The 27,540-nt window shown below is 39.8% G+C and overlaps 1 protein-coding gene across 1 annotated transcript in view; it reads left to right on the top strand.

Moving 5' to 3' along the window:
- The window catches only part of Unc80 (unc-80 homolog, NALCN channel complex subunit), a 270,597-nt gene that overhangs the window by 120,159 nt on the left and 122,898 nt on the right, over window positions 1–27,540 (top strand). The window contains exons 24-29 of the mRNA XM_004626714.2: window positions 5,333–5,468; window positions 8,674–8,807; window positions 12,672–12,837; window positions 18,674–18,877; window positions 20,781–20,881; window positions 25,471–25,671. Of these exons, the coding sequence (XP_004626771.1) occupies window positions 5,333–5,468; window positions 8,674–8,807; window positions 12,672–12,837; window positions 18,674–18,877; window positions 20,781–20,881; window positions 25,471–25,671 (942 nt within the window). The remainder of the gene's footprint in view (window positions 1–5,332; window positions 5,469–8,673; window positions 8,808–12,671; window positions 12,838–18,673; window positions 18,878–20,780; window positions 20,882–25,470; window positions 25,672–27,540) is intronic.

Below are 27,540 nucleotides of genomic sequence, written 5' to 3'. Positions count from 1 at the left end.
AGAAAGAAAGAAAGAAAGAAAGAAAGAAGAAAGAAAGAAAGAAAGAAAGAAAGAAAGAAAGAAAGAAAGAAAGAAAGAAAGAAAGAAAGAAAGAGAAAGAAAGAGAAAAAAGAAACATACCAATTTTTTTTTTTTAATTTTTGTATTTCAGGACAAGATCTACAGGGTCTACAGTACAGGGTCTCACTGCATAGATTGGGCTCTTTGTGATCCTCCTGTTTACAGCCTTCCAAGTGCTAGGATTACAGGCATGCACCACCATGCCCAGTCTCAATTTCTGTCTCAGTGCACCCCAAGGGCAGGGAGGGCCCCGGGATTGTACTCCCAACCCCTGCATCTGCCTAAGCAGGCACTTTAGTCTGCTGAGCTATTTGACCGACCTACATACCAACTTAATAAGAATATCAATTTAATTTAATAAGGAGAACAATTTCCCCTTGATAGGTAAAATTATCTTTGACTTCAACACTTTCAACACCTCTATTTAATCAATCATCCCTGTACTACGTTTATACTTTTTCCAACTCTAATACTTCTTTGTGTTTCATTACCTTTCTGTAATGACAAACACAGTTGGTTTGCTTCATTCCACTTAGATGGAGTGCCCACTACAGAGGGAGCATCCCTTAAAAAGCCACCACCCTGCCCTTTGCACTGCCCTTCCAACCCACCTTGAGAACTGCAAACACCTCCGGAGCAAGACAGCCTTCTAGTTGAGCGAAATCAATTGGGATTCTGAATCCAATTTCCCGTCTTTCCAGTCTCTCCCTTTCATGAGATCAACCTGATTTGTGATGTTTTTGAAAGGGGAAAGTGAGATTTGAAGCCTCTAAGATAGATCCTTAGACCAGTTGTCATTTCTAACTTTATTTTCCCTTCAGCATATTTTCATCATTTTCTATCTAAAGCAACTTCAAGAACTTTGTGGAAAGTTTAGTTACTGCTCCCATTCCTCACTTAATAAGAGTCCTTTCTTTATCTTTTCCCCATTTATTTTCTCAAGCTTAGCAACTGTGATTTCCTCAGTTATTGTGAGTTCAAGGGTAAAATTTGGTTTTGCATAAAACCAAAATTGTTTTTTGGTTTTCTCTTTCTTTGATATGCAGAGGTGGTTTCACCCCAATTTATTACCTACTTCTTTCTAGGAGTGTTTAGTGAAATTTCATTCTGAAATTCCTAATTCCTAAGCCCATGGGTTTCCCCCAAGAAGGACAAACTGAATTTAGTGCTGAGTGTAGTAGGTTTCAGATTTACAATGATTCTTTGAGCAAATGTTTTCTGATTGTGGTCCTCTGACATCCCAGCAACCCTTCTCACATCTGACTGCCCTCACCTTTCTGTTCTTTTCATCCTCCATGACCATTATGCTCTGGAGCCTCTGGCATCTCTGTGCTTGTCCTCTACCACTTCCCACAATCCTCTGCCACTTCCCACAGTTCTCTGCCTCTCTGTAATCCCCAGTATCCTCCTTCCTGATAAATTTAAACATTCATATTCAATAATGGAACTTAGAAAAAATGGGGTATACAGATGAATGTCCATTTTGTATCTGTGTATTCAAAGTGGTTGGGATAGATATATAGTTACATTCTGTTAATGAATAGAATGATTTGTTCTAATGGTGTTTGTAAATAGGATCACAAGTCCGCATCTTGTACAGCAATTAACCACTAAGAAGAATATATGCAGTGTATTATTTGTTAAAAAAGAAAAAAAATAAAGAAAAACAAGTTGCATTCTGAGGCTATGAAGATCCACAGTACAGTAAAACATTTGGGAAGAAAGAAAGGGGGAGGAGGAGAAGAATGACCACATACCCATAATTTTTATTACAATATACTGTTATTATAATTGTCCTATTTCATTGTAATTGTTCTATTATTAGGTACCATCTTTAATCTTTTACTTCCCTTAATTTATAAATTAAACTTTGTCATAGTATATGAAAAAAAAATTTAAACATTCCCTGGAATCTCATAAATTTCTCCTGTAAAACTTTCCCCTGAGCTGTACTATTTCTGTGTTTCCCACTGTTTTCCATACAAGTAGTGTAGATTCTTGTATGCATAGTGCTTTTCAGATCCCAGAACTGCATTTCCAACTGTATTTTGGAGGTTTTTACTTAATATACCAAAATTCAGTTTGACCAAAATAAAATCTTTCTCCCTAAATAAACAACTAACCACTATCCGTGCACTTTCCAATCTTCTTAATGGTCCTACCATCTTCAGAGATGACAACTTTCGACATATTCCAATCCTCTTTCCCCTATTAGTTCTACCTCATCGGTATAGCTATGTGCCATGGGTTAGATCTTTCTGTCTTCTTGTTTGAATGATGAAAGTGTTCCCTATGTGGTCTCCTGCTCACTGCCTCCCCTCATCTAATCCATCCTGCACCCTGCCTATGAGGTGATCTCTCTAAGGCACAGCATATCTGAAGCAGAACGCTTAGAACTCCAGAGCTGCCTTCTCCAAATTTATTTGCCAAACCACTGGCTGCAGAAACAGGCTAAAGTGCACATCATAGCTGGATATGGTGGTGCACACCAGTAATCTCAGCACTCAGGAGTCTGAGGCAGGAGGGTTGATGCATATTTGAGACCAGACAGCTCAAGGCCAACCTGAATTGCATAGCAATACCCTATCTCAAAAAGATACACAGAATAAAATAAAATAAAATACAAATATAGTAAGTGTTTTGTGCACAATTAAAATGCTTCAGTGTCCTTCTTTTCTCCCTGGGTTAAAATTAAATTGTTTAGCTTGGTATCAGTGCCTATTTTACAACCTTTGTTCAAACCATTCCAAGCTTATGAGTGATAAAGTTAAATTAGGTAATGCCCCTAAAGAATAGTTATCTTAAATCAGATCCGCACGTGGAAACATCATATTGTCTCCCTAGTGTAAGAACCTGAAAGAATAAATAAAATTTGAAAGGTACAATAGATACTGTGAAAGAGAAAGAATCTGTTCGAAGGGGAGGAACAACTGGGATGAGAGAAAGGACAAAATAAAGAAAATAGAAGGGGAAAATACATATTTATGTACATATACAGAATACCTTGGATAACTGTACTGCTGATTTTTGCTAGTCAGTTGAAAGGAGAGTTAATTGTTACATTTTTCTTCTTCCATTTAATTTCTTATAACTTTTAAAACCAATTTTGCATGCTTATATCTAATAATGTAAACAACTAATTTGAAGACAACATTGTGCAACATAAAAACGATAGTTGAATTCCTACTATTTTGTCGAGTGAAATTCTGTATCTTTTGTTTTCTTCAACTATTTTTTATTCTCTTTAAAAATACAAATTTTTAAAAGAATATCTACCTTAAGCCTTTGCATCGAGGTGTGTGCAGTAATAACAAGGGATGACATCAATTTTTGAAAGCAGGCTGCATAGCTTGTCTGCGCATTCTCAGGCAGCTAGCACCATGTCCCTCAACTGGACACTGAGTTCTGACCTACCTTCTCAGCCCTCCAGCCCATGACCTGCTCTCATGAAAATGTGCTTCAGCCAGAGGACCTTTTTGTCAGTTCCTGCACACACGTGTCTTTACCTGAATAAGTGTCTTTCAGGACTCTCCAGCTGAGCGTCTACTCTTTGTTTTCCATCAGCTAAGCACCAATTCCTCTAAGTTTAGAGCACTGAGACTTTCTATGGTTGTGTGAACTGAATCCAGTCTCTCCTCAACTCAAAAAGTGTTTTCAGTTTCTTAATGTGTCATTTCTGTAAATTATCACCCTCCCAACAGGGAGAGAAAGAGTACAGAACATAGAGGATCAGACACTCTGGGTTTGAATCACAGTTGCAGTCTGCAGGACAACATCTCTCACCCCTTTAATCTTCTTATTTGCCAACCAGTGACCCTTCTGAACACAAATTTACAGTCTACTAGGGAGCATTACACAAAGGTTCTCGTGTACTGTGACAACTTAATTAACTTTGTGTTGCACTTAATACCTTACATATTACCTTACTTTGTAAATATTTGATGAAGGAAGAAGGAAAGGAATAACATATCCCAAAGATATTTTTCCAGCCCTAGATGAGACTGGAGCTCTGAATTATTTTTTGACACTTTTATCTCAGGCAAGTTCATATTTGAGAACACGTTGAGCTGTATAAGCTACAGATTTAAGTTAAACTGTTTAGTTGCAATAACCCAGAATGATGGATGTGGAAGCATGCAGTCTCAACATGCAGTTTTTTGGGTCACTCCGGAGTCATACCTAGATGCCTACTCCTCAGGAAAAGGCATTTTGCAGTGATACTTGTGGTTTTGTTTTTATATTTTGTTTCATTTTCCTAAAAATTCCCAGAGTAGTAGATACAATCTTAGGTCCATGCTATCTTTTTATACTGCTTTCTTGTTGATGTGGTTTTAGTTTCCTGGTTGCACCTTGCTCCTGAATTCTAGCATTTAAGGAGACTTCTTTGTTTCCAGAACCCTAAGACACTCAAAAACACTTAGGTTTTTCTTAAGAGTTTTGCTTATATTTTGCATACCCAGTAGGAGACATGTGCTGGTTTCTAATATTAAGTCTAATTTCTTGCATGCCCTAAATTTGGTAACTTTTTTAAGTATTTAAAAAGTATAATACAGGAACAAAGAGGAAAGCCATCTGGCATTTGTTCTTACTAACACAGAGAAAGACAAACTGCTGCATCTCAAGTCCAGGGTTCAGTGTAGATCTGTCCTGGATGTGCCTCTCCAGTGGGTGTCTCTTCCATTTCTGCATGCACTGTACAGTTGGGGTATAGAACGGACTACATAGAGATAGTGTCTTTTGTCTCTTCTTTTGGAAAATTCCTCTTGCTGTCATACAACTGTACATGATGATTCAGAAGAACAGTGCTAATTTTATGAGGACTGGGTAAGAGTCACTTTTGTCAAGGTGCTGAGTTATTAAGTCCCATCTCTACTTCAGTTGTTCTGCACTCTACCAAAAGAGAAGTTTGCATTTTTTACTAACTCATAGAACATCATGAGTTGGGGAGAAAGTCTATAAAAGCCAATAAGTTCATCCATAATAGCAGATAGAAATAAACTTGCAATAGCAGAATTATTGTACTGTGAGCTCATTACAGACTCATTAACATGACATTGACATTCTCATAAAACAGCTTGATAAGAAGCGCACTAAGTATCTTTGCTGTCTCATTTCTTTTGCAATCAAATCCTCCATTAAAAATGACTGCATAGAGAAGAGGTTTATTGTGGAACTACACCCCCCTCCTTGGTTGATTATGCCCTCGGCAATGGGTGAGCCCGTTCCAGAGCCTAACACATTCATGCTGTTTCATTCCTTTTCCCCGTGCTAGGCAATCGGCGTGCGGTTGAACGAGCTGTGTCATGGGGAGAGTGAGAGCCCAGCCAACCTGCTGGGCCTCATTTATGATGAGGAGACCAAGAAGAGACTGAGAAAGGAGGATGAGGAGGAAGACTTTTTAGATGACAGTAAGGAGACTCCCTTTACTACAAGAACCCCTGCTTGTAAGAACCTCTGCTTGAGGAGCACTTACTATTTCTTTCCTCTCTCATATTTCTACTGCCTTCCCATGATTCCCACCACATTGTGCCCCTCTACCCCTGGGTATGAGTAGAAAGCATGTGCATAAAGCCACACAAAGGGGAGCGAAAAGTAGATGGAGAAGGGAGACGGGCCAAGAGCTGCTGGCCGTGTGGGAAATCCACCACTTTTCCCATCCAACTCTGGCTGTTGTACGTAAATTGACATTGGGTCTCTCTGAAAGCATCACTGTGAGAATATAGTTATAAAGAGTTACTGTCCTAGAAGAGGTCTTGTCACATTTTATTGCTGTTAGTAATAAAAAAGACAAAATAGCACCAAACAGGAAATGTTTTCCAAATCATTAAAATATTTGATCAGGGCATACTACAGTATTTACTACAACCTTAAAATATTCACATCTTTTTGCTTTCACCATGACAGTCTGCGGTACTGTATTAGACTCTTGGTAGCAGAGTAGATACAGAAACCCCTCTGATATTCATCTCTACCATTTTGTGTGTACATTTGCTGTGTACCATGCAAGCATATCTGCATGTGTAGATGTACTTACATGTGTCTATATTCCTTTCATGAGTATAAACTTCCAAACAGGTTACAGAATTAGTGTCTGTATGATGACTGTCTTAGTTGCTTTCTCTCATTGCCGAGACAAACTACTGGATATGCAAAATTAAGGAAAGGATCATTTAGCTCACAGTTTGTAGAGATTTCCTTCTATAATCCACTGGCTCCAAGGCAGGCTGGCATGACACAGGGGCAACTGCTCATGGTGGAGGAAGACAGTGTATGCTGGCTGCCTGCCCGCCCCAGGGTGCTGCAGCACCCACACCACCAATCCCAGCACTAGACGATGAAGCACTCACAAACTCTAGATTCAGCAGCCTCTGAACAGCCCATCCGCACATGGCCACATGAAGCTGTGGGGTGACATCCACACACAAGACACAACAATGACAACAGAGACACCTCTTCCTTTTAACATTCTCTCTCAGTTTAGTACTCAAGTTCCTTGGCTTGATTTTAAGAACTGTTTTTAGTTGATGTCAAATCTACTGCATCCTCCCAGCCATGAAAGGTAGGTAGAGGAGTAGCTAGAATACAGCATGGGGAAGGACTATATAATAGTCCAGAAAAAGCTTTTGGTCTTCCTTTCCACCTCTGTACCAAGGATTTCTTTTTATTTTCCTCATTAATTTTCTTCCTTCCCTTCTAGGACCTCATCAAATCAGGAAAATAAATTTCTTTTGATTTAGTTGTTCACAAAATACCAAATTGTCACATAAATATTTTGGCCTAGTCATGAAAATTGACCCCAAAGATAATCAACACTATCTTATAATGACTCAGAATTGGATTGAACCTGTAGGGAGACTTGTGGACCATCTAACAATCACCAAAACTAGTGAAGGTCTGACATAAAACTTATCCAACCAGAAGGCTTCACCAAGCCCTTCTGAGGGATATTGAAGCAACATTAAATAAATTCACCCTCATAGGCCAGAGTAAACTCCAGTCTCCAATAGATCACAAAAGTATCATTTATTGAGCTGCACCTGGTGGGCCAACTCATTATTGAGGCCATGACAACTTCTACCCTTGTTCACCATAACAGAATACTTCAGACATAATCATAATAGAGTCCACACTAAGACCAAGTTCATTGGCTCTAAGAGTAACAAGAATCTGAGTGACATTACTTTAGGACAGATACAGGAAAGGACAGATACAGGAATTTATACTGAATATCTGTTATTTATTTTCAAATATTGTTATACATCTAGGGAATGTTTAGCACTATATATCCCCCACTAAATGTAAAATGGATATGTGTATTTAAGTGGCAAGTCAACACAGAGTTCATCTTTATATTTAAAAGCTAAATACAGTGCAAGCACTTTTCAGTTTGGAAATTCTACAAGAACCTGTTTTATTCATTCCTAATGAGAGGTGAGGTTGCCAAACACCTATTACCTTTGGAGACAAAATATTACAGTGATTTTCAGGGGGAAACCATTGTTCTGGTTTTTTTCAGAAGTCTATTATTTCTTACTTATATCAATGGACATCATAAAGGATGTATTCTATTCAATTAAGAAAGCATACAAGCCTACATTTTAGATAAGTTTTAGTAATATTGACTTGCAATCACAATATTGTGATTACTTGATTACTTAATTATTCAAAATAGACAAACATTTTCTTTTTTGAGAGGCAGAATAATACATGGATTTGCTGAATACAAAGTAGTCTGCATGATTTGTTAGAACACATATGTGAGAAACTCTAGGAATTTTTGGAGTCTCCATGATGTCACCTTGGACATTGTCTATTTTTAGGCCCAAATCCATTAGTTGGCCTGAGGTTGATACAGCACCTTATTAAAGACCAGTGTTCATTGGCGCTAAAAGGAACATTTCCATAATTCTTATGCAACTGCATCTTCCTATGACAGGCTAGCTTTGTAAACTGTGATATAGGTGACCAGCTAAGAATGTGTTCTCTTGCTAGTGTTGCACAGGCACAACTAGACCAGAGATAAAACACTGTCACTTCCCCCAGGACACCAAGAGAAGCATCCTGTCATAAGAGAGAGGAAAAGATTTTAGTTGTTCCAAATCTAGTTCATTGTCACATACATAGTCCATGTCTAACTGACTGTGAGACTACTTTATTTTTCTGTGTCTTTAAAAAAAATCCTAGGACTGGTGAGATGGCTCAGTGGTCTAAAGAAGCTACTTAGAACAAACTTAGCAAAGCACAGGGACCACGGTTCAATCCCCCAGCACCACATGCCAGCCAGCCCCGCCCTCTGGTGGGCTGAGCTGGCCACACACACACACACACGTAAATAAATAAATGAATAAAATTTTTTTAAAAAAATCCTAGCCTAATTGGAGCTATATTTTGTTATTTTATAAGTATTTTATAAAGCCCTGATTACAGAAATGTGAAGTAAAGGAAAACAGAGGTGTGTGGCATAGATCATGCTAAAAGGAATAGCTAAACTGAACTCATATTGGTAATGTTCTCATACACAGTTGATTTTACATGCATGTTGCTAGACCCATCAAACCGTGCCTCTCTGTTTGTCCTTGATCTCTCTTATGAAAGAACTCTTTCATTCTTTAGGTACTGTGAACCCCTCTAAATGTGGCTGCCCCTTTGCCTTAAAGATGGCAGCATGCCAACTTCTCCTGGAGATTACCACCTTCCTAAGAGAGACCTTTTCCTGCTTGCCCCGACCTCGCACAGAGCCTCTTGTGGTAAGTTCAGCATGCGTGGTAATAATCAGATTTCTTAGGCCATAGTGTGCCGGGGTTTCCAGTATGCACCATTTCCTTAAACCTCCAATGGCTCAGTGTATCCCATAATTCAAATATCCAGCCAGTTATTTTTATACTTAAAAAGAAATACTCTTTTACATGTTGAATAACTCCAAAGTTGACTTTGCAATGACTAAGAGGTAGCACTTCAGGTACAATGTTTGATTACCACTAGTTATGCTAAGAACTCTTAAGTGCCTTAAGGTCACTTACACTGTTAATTATGAAGAGTTTATTTTGTTTTGTTTTTGTATTTTTAGTAAGGGCAGGGTCTCACTACATAGATTGGACACATAGTGATCTGCCTGTGTTCAGCCTCCCAAAGAGCTGGGATTACAGGCGTGTGCCGCCACACCCAGTCTCAATTGCTGTCTCAGTGCACCCCGGGGTGGGGCCAGCATGGAACGCCAAGATCAAACCCTGGCCACTGTACCTGCCTAAGCAGGTGTTTTAATTCACTAAGCTATTTGGCTGGCTCAAACTATGAGGATTTTGATGGCCACCTTCCCTGGAAATGATTGGTAGCCGTTTTTGCACTGTGTATAAGTTTATATGGAAATGTGCTTCAGTGAGTTTCCTCATATAAATTATAGATTCAAAGACTTCTGTGTTTAGTGTTTAAACGTTCCCAAACATAAATTATTATGGTAGCATTTCTTAGGAACTATGGATGGACAGAAAGCATGACCACATGCAAATATATACATATACAAATATGCATATGTGTGCCATGGTCCATCAGAACCTAATTTGCATAGCTGTTCATACACCTATTATGTAAGTCTACGGGAATTCACAGAGCATGTGGTGCCATGTCACAACTCAGAGCTGACCTTCCTTTGGCTTCTAGCTCCCTAATGGGCCATGTGTCTGGTGGTTCCTCCTCACAGGTGACATCCAGTGGGCAAACCAGGCAGTCTTTGCTCTATACCCCTTTTACACAAGGACTATACTACTCTCCCAGAGGAACGGTTAACACTGATCTGTGTGCTTCCACTCAAGCAACTTTTAGTCTTCGCTGCTTTTCCTGCCTTTTAATCAAATTCAGCATGCTCAAGGCAGCACCCTAGAAGTGATGTGGCTTTAGGGATGGATAAAAAAATTGAATAAAAAAAATCGCTCTGTTACCACAGAGGAGCACCTCCACCTTCAGTGTTGCATGACCTAGAAAGCCCATTTCCTCCATCCCACAACATGGCAAAAACAACAACAACAACAACAAAACATTACATGGTTGTCTTCAAGATAGAAGTATTTATGAGTAAAATGCATGTTTCCAAGTCAAGCAAAACCTTGAAACTGTATCACTTGGATATTGGAAAAGGATATTGCTCCTGGTTTCCTTCAGGTAACTTCACTGTAACTATGGCCTTTGATTTTTGAAATCATTGTTTTCACTATTGCACCGAGACTGCTTGCTACAGTCAAAGAAGGTCTCCTCAACCTATATACTTAAAATCAGTATGACATCTTACCTTCAGGCCTCTATCAGTATCAATTTTATAAATGTTTTAATTATACTGGATTCCATAAAAACACAAGATACACCTGCTTTTAAGTTTTCAGATTTTTGTTGTTCACCATTTTGATCCACATGTGATAAATAAAGGCTTAATTATTTTTGTTCTCTCTTTTAACACTCTAAAGCTATAATTTAATATTCCTTATTATTGTGACATATTTTACTTTTTAAAATATTGTATAGTCAAATGGCACATAGGAAATGCCAAGGAAGGAATCTGAAACAGGACCTGCAGCCATTTACTGAATAAGAGAAAAAGTTTACTTCTCCATCACCTTTCACTAGGCCCAAGAAACCTTTTATTCTTCAAACTAATACTCTCCTTGATAAGTGTGGGTCTGTGTATTGTGCTGACAGTTGGCATTTATAGAATAAAGGACAAATATGTCTTGGTATTTAAGATATCTATTGTTGATAACAGTAAAACCACATTACAATTTGCTGTGGAAAAAGTTGACGAGTATCATGAACCTGCTTTATCAACACAGAAATGCTTAAAATATTTTTCAATTGTGTTAAGAACACATCACACAAAATGAATCCTCCTAACACATTTTAAGCATCCAATACCTTATTGTTGACTACGGCCCTGAAAAAGAGATGGAGCCACCACTGGCTCAAGAAGGGGCTGCAAAGACTTGGGGAGCCACCTGAGGAGACGGCATGTTTGAGTATAGCTTGGTTGTATTAGGTAGGGTTCTGATGTGCAGATAAAAGAAATTGGAAAGGGCCGGCCAGATAGCTTAGCAGACTAAAGCACCTGCTTAGGCAGACACAAGGACCAGGGTTTGATCCCCAGTGTGCAGTGCCGGCCCCACCCCCAGGGCCCACTGAGACAAATGAGACTGGGCTTGGTGGCACGGACCAGTAATCCTGACTCTTGGGAGGCTGCAAACAGGAGGATCACTACAAATCCAGTCTATATAGTGAGATACTGTAGACCCTGTACTAAAATACCAAAAAAAAAAAAAAAAAAAAAAAGGAAAGGAATTGGAAGGTCCAATATCTCTAAAAGTTAGAACCAATATGGTATTACTTTTTGTCCAACTAAGAAATTTCTCTACTGTAGAATTGTACCCAGCAGAAAGTAGATGTTTTTCTTAAAAGAGAAATAATTCCATTCTTAAAGTATTTCCAGAAATGTTAAATAAATGCATCTCCTTTATTTTTGAGAACACAGTGTAATTTTATGAGTACCCAAGTATAATTTATATTCTTAATCCAAAAGGAAAGAAGAAATAACATGTAGAGGCTAAAATCTTATTTTATGTATGGCATTGGAAAGCATATGATTTTCATTTTCGTGCCAACTGAATTTTAAAGAATATCCACATGTATTTAATTCAGAGGTTTAGTATAATTAATAAAATACTGTATAAGATGGTTAGGATTTTATGAACTTTTTAATTTTACAAATCTTCTAAATGCTTTCTAGATAGATAATTAAACACAGTCTTATGAATAAAAAAAAAATCTATAGTCACGGATTAGGTGAGATTTTTCAACTTTGGCCTCAGAGGCCAAATTCCTGCTAAGTAAATTATACTGTCCTAGCTTAAAGGAGGGTGTCATTCTCTTTGTAGGGATGGTACCTGTCCTCCACTAGGTCTGCCAAGAAAAGAGTAAGAAATTCTACCATGTGGTCCTACTCTGAACCTCTCACCTTCACACATAAAGTTTCTTAACCCTGAACTGACTTTCCTTGTTTATTTGCCAAGTAATGTTATTCATCAAGATTTACCTTGAATGATATCTCATGTATCAGTTTAGATTTAACAAACAACATCAAATATAGTTAGTCTCCAAGCCTGATTTTCAACTTTGTCTCTTAGTCTTGGAATTTTCCACTTCTGACGTGTTGTCCCCTACCTTGGGGTTTAAGGAAAGCACCATGCCTTATTCATCCCATAATACTTAACACATTTGTACTCGATGCCTGATTGTTTTAATAAAAAGATAGAAGTTTAAAAAGTTAAAGGCACAGCTAAGCCATGTACGTGATGACAATTGGTGAAGAAGCTAGTTCTGGATTTGGACAAGGTCTGGGCTTTTGGAACATGAAGCATTGAAGCAGAAAGGAACAGCTCAGAATTGGGGAATGTTTTTTATTTACTTTCCAATTCCAGAATAGCTTCTCATTGCCATAGTCTAAAGTTAGGAACAGACAAAGGTATCTGGCCGCTTCCGTGCAGTCGTGTGTGATCCATGAGGGAGGGCGGTTTGCCGCGGGTCAGTGCAGTCTGCTGATGCCAGCACTCAGGGGCTCCTCAATGGCATTTCAGGACTTGGAGAGCTGCAGACTTCGTCTGGATCCTGAGCTGGACCGGCACAGATATGAAAGGAAGATCAGCTTTGCCGGAGTCCTAGATGAAAATGAAGACTCCAAAGATTCTCTCCATAGCAGCAGCCACACCCTCAAATCGGATGCAGGTGTGGAAGAGAAGAAAGGTATGAACCACAAGGATTAGTTCAGGGTTTTTCCAGGATATTTGGCCTACAGGATCTAAACTACAATACTTTGTGTCCAAATTGTTAGTTTCCTACTGTACCAAGCATCAGTAGCATCACTGAGGTAGGAAACCACACAAGGTAGAGGCTGCACTTCGCAGCCAGTGGAGCCCGCAATTCTAGCTCAACAGTTCTCCTTACCCCTCAGAGCCTAAGAGGGTTTCAACTTTGCAATGAACCAACCATTATTTTATTTATCAGTAGAAAAGGAAAAACTCTCTCAATTCAACTATGCAACACTTTATCATTTTGATTGCAATTTTGTACTGAAAAAGGACTTTCAGACTTAGTTCAATGTAAATTATTATTAATCATTAGGAAAAAGTACGACTGCAATTCACTGGATAAAGCATTTCTAAACACCCTCCAATTAAGAGTTCTAATTTGTTCACCCCTTTTGAACAAAAGTCACTGTCTGTGTTTTTCTGTAGGATGTATGTGCCATAGGAATGTCAGTGAGGCCTTGTTTCTGAAATGGATCTGTAGAAGAAGTGACGCTCTGTGTGCTGGTTACTTATGCCAGGTTGCAGTGGTGTGTGCTGGCCTGCTTTCAGTCCCCCCTCAGGACTGTCACTGCCACCCATCAGACCTACCCCTCACTCACCCTCCCACTCCTCACTGCTACTTAGTTCCTTAAAGCTTCATGAAAGACACAGTCTTTCTGTTCATCTTGCTACTAACACATTACACGTTCTGACAGACACAAGCAGTACCAAGGGCACCACGACTATTGCCTACGTGAGTGATCATGTGGTAGCATCAGTTGTGTGATAAATTCCAATTTCAAATATGTTGGAATATGGCAAGTGGCATATGCCTGTGATCCCAGTAGTTGTGGAGGCCAAAGCAGGAACGTTGTAAGGTGGAGCCCGGCATGGGCAAGTTAGTGACTTAGAAAGACTCTCTTTCAAAGTAAAAAATAAAACAGGCTGGGGATGCATCTCAGTGATAAAGACATAAAAAATGAAAATTTTTATTGCTTACCTTAACATGAGTTAATATAGTGGCTGTCCAATCTAGTCCAAGATGCTTATCTTTTAAACCATACTTTCACAAAATTGGGTTGGTAACACCTTCTATACTGTATTTACAGTTTTAATAAGATGATTCAAGGAAAGTATAAACTTAGTAACTGTCAAATAGTAAGTACATGATGAGTAACTTTTTTCATTCATACTTTTGCACATCATGAACATACATATTAGATCCCATGCCTGTCATCCTATGGAGTTTACAATATTTTAATTTGCAAAGGCTCCTATAAACTTCAACTTCACTATCTGACTTTGCTGTCTCTTAAATGTCATTGTCTTTCAATGCTTTTATTAAGAATTTCAATTAGAATGACATCTTCACATTTGTCAAAGCTGAGTTTATATGGTGAAATATTTTCTAGTGTCTGGTAGAAAGTGACAGTTCATATTTAATGGACTAACTCTGAGAAGGAATAGCCCTACTTAAAGAAAACATAAAATACATAAAGTCTGGTAAAGACTGTGTATGCACTGAGGAAGTTTTCAATATTTGAAGATGAGGCTGTGGTCATAGCATTTTGAAAGTGTAACTAATGATTATATCACATTCTACTGAATTCATAGGGAAGAGAGACCAGGTTGCAAGAAGGATCAGTAAATTCTGTGGGAATTTCTGAGTCTCACAAGTATCAAGTCAATAATTTTTCAATTACTATTTCTGTCTTTCAAATCTGTCCTAAATGTTTTTTTTTTAATTTAGAAGGCTATTTCTTGCCCAAAATTTTTATGTCAATTAGTATTTAAAGTAGTTGAATAAAAATTCCAAACACAGGGCCATCCAAATAGCTCAGTGGCCGGGGAGATGGCTCAGTGGAATAAGTGCTTCCCTGGCAAGCACAGGGGCCTGAGTTCAATCCCTGGTTCCGCAAAAATAAAAAAACAAAAAACCCCAAATATCTCTGTGAATTAAAGCCCCTGCAAGCAGGTACAGGGGCCAGGGGTTCAATTCCCAGGCCTGCCATGCTGGTCCTGCCCCCAGGGCACACTGAGATGGAAATTGAGCCTGGGCATGGGGGCATGCGTCTGTAATCCTAGCACTTGGGGGGCTGTAAACAGGTGGATCGCTATGAGTCTGATCTAGTAGTGAGACCCTGAACACTCTGTAGACACCTAAAATACAAAAAAAAAGAAAGAAAAGAAAAAGAAAGAAAAAAAGAAAGAAAGAAAGAAAGAAAGAAAGAAAGAAAGAAAGAAAGAAGAAGAAAATTCCAAACACTACATGGTTAACTTTGAGCAAAGTAAATCCTGTGTGTCCTTTTAAAAATTTTAAATATTTAATTACTTTTTAGGAATTTTAATTTCATGATTGTGATTTATGCAAGCTGGCTTCAGTGTTCAAATAATCCTATGCTTAGTATTTTTTCTCCTCACCAAAGGGCTCTGTTGCTATATAAAAGTATTTAAGTGAAAAGCACAAAACTGAAAGTATAAAATGAGGTAGCCATAAAATGTCTATAATCGGTTGACAGAAATCTTCCCAAAGATTCTGAAATGTCCTTTAACCCATTTGACAAGTTGAAATAAGATGCCAAAACCAACATGATGATGGCGCAGATAGGGACCTTGCTAGTCACAGTTTAGTAAAACTTTTAAAACATTTTCATACCAACTGTTTTTATAAGAACTAAATATGTCAGCTTGTGAAATACAAAATCTTAGAACAATTTAAATTCTCCCAAGAAAAACTGATATGAGCTAATCCTTACAACTCAAAATAAAGTCTTCAGAGTTTATCAAATCAATTTACTCAGATTCCAAATATAAACTAAAGCCATCAGCCCTATATATAAATACCAAGTCTAATTTGCCATCCACTTGCTGAGCACCTAGTATACACAGAAACTACTATATCTTCTCAAAATACAGTAATGAACAAGAAAAATTTCCTGCATGTATTTCTACTTATATGAATAGTTTAAAACAACCATATTTACCCACATTCCCAGGACTATTCCAAAATACCAGACTTCCCAGTGGCAATAAGTAATATAAAAAAAAAAAAAAACAGGGCTGGCCAAGTAGCTCAGCAGATTAAAGCACCTGCAAGCAGGCACAGGGGCAGGGGGTTCAATCCCCGGGCCTGCCATGCCTGTCCCACCCCCAGGGCACACTGAGAGGATGATTGAGACTGGGTGTGGTGGCGTGTGCCTGTAATCCCAGCACTTGGGAGGCTGTAAACAGAAAAATCACTACTAGTCTGATCTAGTAGTGAGACCATGAATACCCTGTAGACCCTTCCCTAAAAAAAAAAAAAAAAAAAAAAAAAAAAAAAAAAAAAAAATACAGAAAAAAAAGTAATATAAAAAAACAAACTATGATCTGGTTGTAACCCAGATCAAAATGAATGTAGTTAAAAAAGGTGATCATGATTGACACTGGCAGAGACCCTAGCTTATGCAAAGAGCCAGCAAGGCAGACAGCTAAGGAAGGAGGAGTCCACACAGGCCACAGTGAGAATGTGGCTGTGATGCCAGAGTGAACTTGCAGCATTTGAGGAGGGCAAAAGCCCAGCCTGATTACCAAGGTAGTCTTGGTAAAAGAGAGATAGGAGATGGATCAGGAAACGAGGCAGGGGTCAACAGGATCTGGCGGATACGGTCATCAGTTTGATTCCATTTTAAATGTGTCAGAAGGAGGTTGAAAGCTTGAGCATTAGAATGATATAAGGTGTGTGTTGTGATTTGTGGATTTAAAGTACGCCTGCACTCCTGTAGTGGGGCGAAGGTGCAGCAGTTTTAAGCAGCTCTGTTAGTCCAGGGAGGAGGGAGGAGGCTTTCAAAATCCTAGGATGTGTTGAAGCATAGAGCCAGCAGGATTTGCTAATGGAAGAAGGGTGGGATAAGAGAAAGGAAGAAAGAGATGTTACCCAATTTAGATGAATTTATCTCACTTTCACACGTGCTCACGTTGTCATGGAGATGAAGGCTGGTTCAGTGCAGTACAGTCTCAGCGGACTCTTCGTGTACAAAGCCAGCCCTGCATGCTAACTGCTGGGTCCCTCGTAACGAACCTGTGTCACATTATGAGCCCAAAGTTGCAGTGCTACAAAGTAGCTCAGATTATATTTGGTGCCAGAACAAATACTGAACAGTAAGTCTTTTCCAGATCACATTAATTTGGGAAGGTAGAAAAAATCCAAAACTGAGGCAAAAAATGTTAGCAAGACCGCCATAAAAGTCTAAGAACAATCACGTCAATCTTTTTCTCTATCTCTCAAACTACTTTGAAATGAACTTACTCTACGTAGCCATTAAAAAATGACAGTTCTATTGTTTCAAACCTATTTCAGGTGAATGATAGTCTCAGTTATACCTAAAAATAATATGGAAAATACAGTTGGATGAGTTTTGTGCTATAATTATAGTTAATTACAATTAACATGCAGTGGTATGGAATATAGTTTTATAGAATTTAATCCAACTCTGCTGAAAGAAATTTCTTCCAGATGTGAAATTCTGTCCAGGGAGCTCTGTGAGGCCTTTCCCAGCTGCGCAGTGATAATTTTAGTCTTTCTCAATCACAGCAGTAAACTAGAGAGTCAACGGTTATATTGGGAATGTTTAATGGGAGTTCTTCAGGGACCCTTTATGCAACATTGATATGCACTGAAAATGTATATTTGATGAATACTTTAAAAAGTTATGCAAATTTTATTATAGCCACGTATTAACTCCCCTATGAATGAGAAATGATGCTAAAATGCAGACTTCCCCATTGGAATGTCAAAAAATTATCGGTGGCTCTGCCTTAAATAATTAGGAAAAAATCCTGCTTACAGTTTTAAAAAGCAAGCTCATAAATTGGACATCTTCCTAATAACAGACTTTAAGCCTTGAACACTTTCTTCATGCTACTCTTCTAAAATATCAATATTGACAACATCAAAGGTTCAAAGAAAAAAATGAAAAAAGAAATATATATGATATAAAATAAGGATACTTTCAATTAGAGACATAGATGCGAACTTTAAACATATTTCTCTTCCCGTTTCACTTCCCCCAGCACTGACTTTCTTCCAGATAACTAACAGTGAACAATGCATGACTTCCTTGGGACACATAGACTGTCAGGTCTGCTCAGGGGGTCGCAGCGCTTGGGCCAATGTCACATCAGCCTTTTCACTGAGACGAGGCTGCTGTGAAATCCCTAAGTGCCCTGAAAACAGAATCACTTCACAGGCATGCTCCCCACTAGCACCCCGCTGGAAACAGCTCCCCTAGACCGTTTGCTGAGGGGCAGGGCAGAACCCACTGCTGGTTGCTGGAGAGAGAAGCGCTCTCGTTTTTTATTTCCTAATGAGGTATTGTACAAGTTAAGGGTTTCTAGCACAGCTCACAGCATTCTTTAAACTCCATTTCCAAAGAAAACCAGAGACAAACGGTTTGTGGTTCTGCCGGGTCCGAATCACGTGGTGGGCGTGTACGCGCAGTTCTAGGTGCTGCCCCTCTAAGGTGCTCTCATGCTTGTGAACCCTGGGCCAGAAAGAAAGCAGATTGTTCCCAGCCCCCATGAGCGCTGTGGTCGAGAAAGATGCTGCGCCAGCCCTTCCCGGTGGCCTCAGCCTCCTGCCTGCCTGAGCAAGCCTGGTGAGGGGGCCTCGGTGGGACGCCCCCTGGACGCAAAAGCTGCTCTTCCAGGCCGACAGAGGAGGCTGATCAGAGACCAGCTGGGAAGAGCCTGGATATAACATTGGCTGGGGAAAACTAAGGGGGGGAAAGCCCTATTTTATTCTTTTAATACAGTTCCCAGCAGGAAGATCAGGATAGGAGGTACCCGCCTGCTCCAGATTAAAGGAACCCGCAGTTTCCAGGTGAAGAAGGGGGGTTCCTTGTCCAGCATTCGCCGGGTCGGCAGCTTAAAGAGCAGCAAGTTATCACGGCAGGACTCAGAGTCTGAGGCTGAGGAGCTGCAGCTGTCCCAGAGCAGGGACACTGTCACTGATCTAGGTAACATAGAAGAGTGGGGTGTGCAGGGACGTGGGGGGTAGGAAGCCAGGACCAAGGTCCTGGTCCAGCTCAAAGTCCCTTTTGTTACATGTACAGAGACACGGAGCAGAGCCAGAGGAGCACAGCTCACACTGCTGAAAACCACACACCCTCCCGAGCAGGCTGCTTCTCTCTCTCTCTCTCATACACACACACACACACACACACACACACACGCACGCACGCACGCACGCACGCACGCATGCAAGAAACTTGTTAAAAGTGCACATTCTGATTTGGCAGATCAGCGTGGGAGAAAAAGGCTACATTTATAACAAGCTTCCTGGGGAAGCTGCTGCCGCTGGTGGCCAAGCTTTAAGAGCTGCACTTTGAGCAGCACAGCTAGAGAGTGACATTGGAGAGCATGTTTTCCTGGCAAGGGCAGTTTTAGAACTCCAGATGTTTGTGTAGCCAATACTTCCGATCAGGGCCTCCAAAGTCAGGTGAAATGCTCCTAAGGACAGATTCCCTAAAGGCTCTTCCTATTTTAAAATCTCTATGTAAAGTTTAAAAAAATCAGTGAAAAAAGATTCTCCAGACCTGAAAATAGAGGATTAGGCAAGTCCCTTAATTTCTCAGGAATGTGTATTCTCCAAATAGCCAATGTGAATAATTCTATTTACTCCTTGCAACTCTGCAGGGAAGCTCGAAAGATAAATTAAGAGATGACTCCAGCGTGCTCACTACATGACAATGAGCTGTGCAGAACCACCAAAGCAGTAGCATTGTCACTGTGGACCTAAAGAAGCTTCAACTCCCAAAACGTATTAGTCCAAAATATGGGCCCTGATGAGCATCTTAATAGACACGATTAAGTTCCAAGGAAAGATTAAGTAGGCATGAAGACAAGGCTCACCAGCTGTTGGGTAAACGTTGAAGCACATTCTCTGCCATTTAATCTCTAGTTTCAAGTCAGCAGTACAATGCAGATAAACAATTGACAAATCCAGCTAAACAGAAGCTGAATATATTCTAATCAACGAAGGTTTAAAATAGGAAATGCTTCCACATCCACCCACTTTCACCTTTGAAAAATAGCTAATTTATACATAACTTAAGATTTTGCTTATTTTTAAAGGGGACAATAGAAAAAAAAACACTGTGGCTTCTATTGTTACAGGGCTGAAGCTATCATATTATGACTAGTTTGGGGAAAATTATTGCAATTAATTGTTTGGATTGATCAGTTTGTCCTGAGAAGTTGACTCAAAGTAGTTAGGCAAGAGATCGTGTTTTATCATTTTTTTAAAAACCCATAAAAAAAATTATAGACTTGGGGACAAAGCTTTGTGGGTCATACGTTGAGCGGTGAGTTCCTAAAAGATGTTTCCTTTATACTTTCCCCTAGAGAGAACATGAGGGCTGTCCACAGTTTGAAAGCTGTTGTCTTTGAATCGTCTGAGAGCAAAGCCTAAGGGCTAAAATAGTACCGCTAGCTACAGTCACTGCCACAGCAGAGGTAGCTATGTACTCTGAGGCCACTGCAGGTCAGTTAGTGCCTCTGTTTCACTACGCCTGTAAGGTCTGGTTAGTGTGGAATGCATTTGGGCACATTTGACCTCTAACTAGCTTATCTTGGCAATTCAAGGACTTGGCTTTGTTTTATTAGGCTTCTCCTCTGCTCCCATCTCTCAGAATGGAAGCCACCATGATAGAGACCATGAATGTCTTTGAAGTTGTCAGTTCAGTTGGTGGTGGTGGGAATGGCTCCTATCCATTCATCCTCCCCCCAAGCCCTATGCCCTGTAACCTACTGGGCCATGGTAGTCTGCCCTAGGACTCAAAAGCATGGACAGCCTTACCTACTGATATGCTCTGCAGAGAGACAGACCACTGAAACCTTTCTTGGTGTTTTGTTTTGAAGAAGGGAGCCCTTGGAGTGCAAGCGAACCTAGCATTGAGCCTGAAGGAATGAGCAATGCCGGCACAGAGGAGAACTACCACAGGAACATGTCCTGGCTTCATGTAAGTAGGAATCTGAGGTCAGTTTCTTACAGCATTGGGAAAGATCAAAAAAGGAGGGCAAAATACTATACCAGAACCATCAGTCCAGGTTAGCTTCCAGGAGAAAGTTATATGTAAGCAAAATAAACACATACTATGTTTGGTTTTTGACTGAAGTGTATTCATTTTACGCTTAAGGGGACTGGGGATTTGGCTCAGCCATAGAATGCTTGCCTAGCAAGCTGGAAGCCCTGGGTTCAGTCCTCAGCACCAAAAACAAAAAATAAAAATAAAAAATAAAAAAGAGCTTAAGTAAGGCCAAAGGTCTCTTCTTAAGGCTCAGGTGTGTGTCACTGTAAGTCAAAGGAAACAACAAGGGACCGGGCCAGGGTGGTGATCAAGATTGGCTGAATGACACATGCTAGGCATGATGATCAGCTTTCTACAGGTTGCCATGAAGGTGAGACAGGGTTGCAGTGTCAGTCCTGAGTCTGTAATAGATCCTGTCATAAACTAGGACAAGGAGAGTGAAGGGCAACAGGGTGACAACTCAAAGGGATATCCTTTAGGGCACAGGCAGGAAAGAACCTAAGGAAACTGTGGGCGTAGGGTGAAGCTCAAGATTTGAGCTGGGCATGAAGAAAGAAGGAAGAAAGGAAGAAAGCATAACCACAGGTGTGCAATGGCAGCGAACCCCCCAACACAAGTATTTGTCATAGTTAGAGACTGACACCGTGACTCTTATTTCCATCTGACTTGTGTTAGAGTTAGGTAACAGCTAACATAATACCCCTCCAATGATGCAGCATGTGCCTTCACTATGAAGGGACACCCCAGAATTGGTGGTTTGGAGACTCTTTGAGGCAACTGTTTCTTCAAGTGTTTAGTAGAGTCTAAACTACATACTGAGGGGCTGGGGACATGGCTCAGTGGAATAAGTGCTTCTCTGGCAAGCACAAGGGCTTGAGTTCAATCCTTGGTTCTACCAAAAGAAAAATAATTTTGGGGCCGGGGAGATGGCTCAGTAGAATAAGTGCTTGCCTGCTAAGTGCCAGGGCCTGAGTTCAATCCCCAGTTCAAAAAAAAAAAAAAAAAACCTACATGCTGAAAGACACGAAACCTATGTGTACAGATCAATGTGTTTGCTAAGTAAACACACTCGAGTCATCACTACAAGGTCCAGGAGGACATCAGCAGCACTCGAGAAGCCCTGCATGTGTCCCCCCAACCCTAAACCACTCTCCTCCCTGCCTAGAAAACATCACTCAGCCTTCTGATGCCATGGATTAGTTCTGGCTGTGCTGAAATTGCATAGAACTAGCATCACACACTCTTCTGTTCCTTTTGCTCATGTAAACATTCATCCTCTTTGTTCTTCTCAAGAACAGTCTGTCCTGTTCTCAGCTAGGTTTGTTTCTATTTATGTCAATTCCACTTTAAAAACTTTCAAGACAGCCTTGCATTTAATACAGAAATTGATTAAAATTTAGAAATTGAAATATTTATGAGGTGAGCCTTGCAGTTAATATAGAGATGAGTTAAAATTGGGGCATTGAAATATTTATAATTTTAAGCCTCCCAGTGCTTAAAATGTTCTGTCCCTTGATTGATTTATGTCCTTACAATTATTTAGCACCTAGATAGTGTTCAAAATGCCTTTAGGTTTTTTGTGTGGTGTTGCGCACATGAGCACTCTCTGTGAGTGTTGGCATCAAGTCAGGATTTTTATTTAAATATTTGAAAGAAATCACTGGTAAAAACTTTTAGACCTTAAAGTTCTTTGAACAAGGGATTGAAATTACAGATTTGATTTATGTAACACAACTAATTAAGACTATTCAGATATTATCTTTCTTCTGGAAGCAATTCAGATAAATTGGATTTTTTTGCCTTTTTTTGCTTAATAAGAACACAAATTCTTTACTTTGAAGTCACTTAAAATCCTGTAGAAGCTATGATGATATGTCTTTATCATTATGGATATTGATAGATTGTCTTCTCTCTTTTTTATCAATCTTCTAGAATTTTGTCATACTCATCTTTTCAAGGAATAGGTTGTAGTTTTGTCCTTTTTGTAATAAACATTTGATTTTTTTTGTTTCATTCATTAATTTCTGCCATTATTTTATAGCTCTCTTTGAATTTAATTTGTTTTTCTTTCCTTAACTTGTTGACATGGATACTTACAGAATTAATCTCAATTATTTTGCTAGTTTAATAATTTAAAGTTTATAGTATGATCAAAAATATGGTGAATGCTTATCTTTAAAAAAATTTTACTATAGTGAAAAATAATATTGCCATTAATCTTCCTCAACTGTTGTTTTCTGTGTTGTGTGTAATCAAACTGTTGAGGCTGCCTCAATGTCCTGAATAGATTCAGAAATTTCACTTTTCACAGCCTCTTTGATTTTGGGAAAGCTCCAAAGTGTGTCCATGTAATGAATAAGGTGGGAGAGAGAACACTGTAATTGTTCACAAGCCTGCTTCCTTTGGATGAAACTTGGCAGCAGCACTCACTAAGACCCTACTGAAAAGGATCTTCCAAAACTGCTTCAGAAAGTGGCAAGTGGGGCTGGTGAGATGGCTTAGTGGTCTAAAGCACCTACTTAGAACAAGCTCAGCTAAGCAAAGCACAGGGACCACGGTTCAATCCCCCAGCACCACATGCCAGTCAGCCCTGCCCCCTAGTGGGCTGAGCTGGCCACACACTAAATAAATAAATAAATGTTTAAAAAAAAAAAAAAGAAAGTGGCAAGAACAGGGCCGGCCAGATAGCTCAGTGGATTAAAGCACCTGCTTAGGCAGACACAGGAGCCTGGGGGTCAGTCCCCAGCCTGCCGAGCCAGCCCCTCCCCAGGGGCATGCTGAGATCAGGACTGGGCGTGGTGGTGCACACCTGTAATCCCAGCACTTGGGTGGCTGAAAAACAGGAAGGATCCCTAAGAGTCTGATCTTGTAGTGAGATGCTATAGACCCTGTACTAAATTCATAAAAAAAAAAAAGAGGAAGGAAGAAGAGAGAGAGAGAGAGAGAAAGAGAGAGAGAGAGAGAGAGACAGAGACAGAGACAGAGACAGAGACAGAGACAGAGACAAGAACAATAAGCAAGGGAGAGGAAGCAAGTAAGAATCTCCTGTTACTCCTCTTGATATTTTTCCTTAAGGTGCCCAGTAATTTCACTGACTACTAGGTATGGTAGGTGAAAATTTTAGAATACTGTTAGAAATGTGACATTACATATCTGTCAAAATCCAAAGGATGTTATATTATCTATTTTTATTATCAAATCTGTTGCTCAGATTAACAGATATAGTTATACAAGATTGAACAAATAATTGAATATTAACACCTGCTTTCAAGAAATCTTAATTTTTTTCTCTGTCTTTATTTTAAAATTTATTTTAAAGAGAGTATAATAATTGATAAGACATTAGAAACAGTACACATTTAGAAGACCAAGCTGAGAGGTATTCAGCAATAGGTTTTGTATTAATAGATGATAAAACAACCATTGTTAATTAGCTATTCCTGTTTTAAAAATCTGTAACAGATGCATTGTTATATGTTACCCTTTTTCTGTCATTTATTCTATTTGTTTTTGCTTCTGTTTTACTCTTCAAAATAAAATTAAATTATTTTTTTTTAAAAAAGTATTTTGAAAATCCTAAAGGATATACACCAAGAGAGTGCCCTAATATGAAGGGCAGACTATAGGGCATAATAAATGTAGCACTAGGGAGCAAGATGTGAGTGGTAAGGAAGGTTGCTCGTGTGGGCACGGGGTGTATCTGGGAGATTTCCACTCCTTCTGTATTTGACTGTGTATCTAAAACTGCTCTACAACATGCAACCTATTAGTTTAAAAATTACAGGACTGGCCAGATAGCTCGGTGCATTAAAGCACCTGCTTAGGCAGAGTGCAGCGGCCAGGGTGTGATCCCCAACATGCCGTGCTGGTCCCATCCCTGGGGTGCACAGAGATGGCGATTGAGACTGGGCGTGGTGGCACGCGCCTATAATCCCAGCACTTGGAAAGCTGAAAACAGGAGAATCACTACAAGTCCAGGCTGTATAGTGAGACCCTGTAGACCCTGTACTAAATACATATATATATATATATATATATATATATATATATATATATATATATGCACAAAGGTTCTATATGTTGTTATTTCCCTGTAGAGAACATTATTCCTGTCCTCTAGCAGAACAGAAAACTATATTACGTCAATCTAATCAGGAACTAAGCTTTCTTTCCTTGGGCTGTTAAATGTCTATCAACATGTTCCCTTTTTGGCTTATTTTCTTAGTGTTTTCTTGATTATCCAGATTTAAGAGTGAAAAGAGAATCCCCGGGAGATCCTACATGTGGTCTGCCTCATGCTAGGATAAAGAAAGAATATCCGGGGAGATACAGTGAATCTCAGAAGACTGGACATTTCGAAACAAAATGGTTAAAAGCTTTGAAGGGTGCGAGATGTTGTCACTGAATTTGATAGGAGTATGGAGTTTCTTGTTCTTAATCATCCTTTTTCTCAGAATAAGCAAGTTCCCTTGGTCTGCCCCTGGCTGCTGGGTTGAGTCTCAGGGGTGTTTGTATTCCAGGTCATGATCTTGCTGTGCAATCAGCAAAGTTTCATCTGCACGCACGTGGACTACTGTCATCCACACTGCTGCCTGCACCATAGCCGCTCCTGCGCCCGGCTGGTCAGGGCCATTAAGCTGCTGTACGGAGACAGCGTGGACTCACTACGAGAGAGCAACAACTTGAGCAATGTGGCTCTGCGGGGCAAGAAACAGAAAGAGGTAAGAGAACCACCGCTAGGCAGATACCTACGATGGGAGAATGGCCCCTAGCCATGTTCTCTGGAAGGACAGAGTGTCAGGCAACTGTGGTGGTGCAAAGCAAGCTACGGATCTGTGTGTAGTTGTGAGGCAAAGGTAGAAGATAACACAGGGCCTCTGTCTTCGTGTTCATGAGTGAACATTGGACTCTCTCCAGGTTTTGTTTTATTTCACTAAATGAACATGAATTTATAAGGGTGGTGGTGAGGAGTTAATACCCGGGCTGGACAGAAAGCTGCCTCTCCCACAAAGATGCTTGCATCCTACTTCCAGGAACATACGCATGAGTTACTTCACATGATAAAAGGCTTTCCAGGTATAATTAGGGGTATAATTACACTGGGATGGTTATCCTATGTTAATTAAATTATAAAGATCTTTTAAATTAAGAAGGGAAGTGGAGGTGGAGAGAGAGATGAAAGGACAGAAGCAGAGGTTGGGTAGGGCGTGGCCATGAGCTAAAGAACAGTGGCTGCACCTGGAAGCGGGAAGACCAGGAGTGGAATTGCTCTCTAGCCTGCAGGAGGAGGAGAGCCCGGATGATCCCGCTTAGACTTCTGGCCCTGAGAGCTTTAGGGTCATAAACTAGAGTCATTTTAAGCCATGAAGTGTGTGGTAATTCGTTAGAACAGCAAAACATGACTAATGCAGTCGTGTATTATGGAACAAGCAGTAAACAGCCTGACTGCTCACAGACAAATAATAGAGTAGCTGAGTTCAGGTCAGACTAAAGGAAATGCAGCTGCCCTTTTCAGATAGCTAGCCTGAGCAGCTGAACTGGCAGAAGATAAGAACAGCGACAGGGCTTCTGGGCTTTTGCAGTGGAAGCCCTGACTTAACCAGCTGCCCCTGAACAGACACAAGAGCCAAGATGCATGACTGAATGCTGTGGGTTGCCCCTGCAGCTGCTGGCCCCAAATAGTTTTGCAAAGAGATTTTCATGTAACACCTATTCGTTTCCACAAGTATTCATTATGCACCTGCTATTGGCACAATATTTGGCCAGATAATCTGTAGAAAAATAAATAGGAGCAAAGGAAGTTTGTACTAAGGAGTTCATCCAGAAGGTTTGGGCTTAGAATAGGCAGTGAGACATCCATCAAACAGTTAGAGAATAAAAGGATAAAAGCTGAAGTACAGTTGGGTTGTGTAACCATGCCTTGTGCTATAGCAGTCACAAATGGACTTTCTGAAATTATGACATTTCATTATGAAAGCAATACATAGTTACTAGAGAGATTTTAGCTAACATGACAGATCCTAATGAAAAAAATGTTATGTCTCATAAGTGCACTACATTAGCTTCTGGGATTTGGTCTTCTAACCATGTGGGAATATATGTGAGATACATATATATCACTCACAAATTTCTGTCTGTTTGTTCCTAGTTACAGTGCTGTGAATTGAACCCAAGTCTTTCTGCATGTTAGACAAACACTTTACCACTGAGTTACATTCCCAGGTGGACAGAATGCTTTTTAAAATCGTAATAAGCTTTATGCAAGAGGTGTTTTGTTCTTCATTTTAACAGTGAAAACCTCGATTCTCAGCTAAATGAGATTGTCCACAGTTTGCATCTATAACACAGTAGCTACACTTTAACTTAGAAATACGAAATACCAAAATCAGGGCCTTTTAACTATTTTGTATTGTGTCTCATCAAAACTGTGCAAATTCTGAGATTATGAAAATGGGGAAAAGATGAATCTGAATCACAAGAAAGTACATAAACTGCTGACGAATGACATAAAAATGTGTATACAGGTTTTGTATGTGCATCTCTATATATTTATATAATGTATTTTAAACATAAAGAACCCTACATTCAAC

This window comes from Octodon degus, unplaced genomic scaffold, assembly GCF_000260255.1.
Source record: "Octodon degus isolate 3935 unplaced genomic scaffold, OctDeg1.0 scaffold00016, whole genome shotgun sequence".
Classification (NCBI taxonomy): Eukaryota; Metazoa; Chordata; class Mammalia; order Rodentia; family Octodontidae; genus Octodon; species Octodon degus.
The sequence above is the reverse complement of the archived record's forward strand: the minus strand, read 5'-3'. Positions and strand labels throughout refer to the sequence as shown.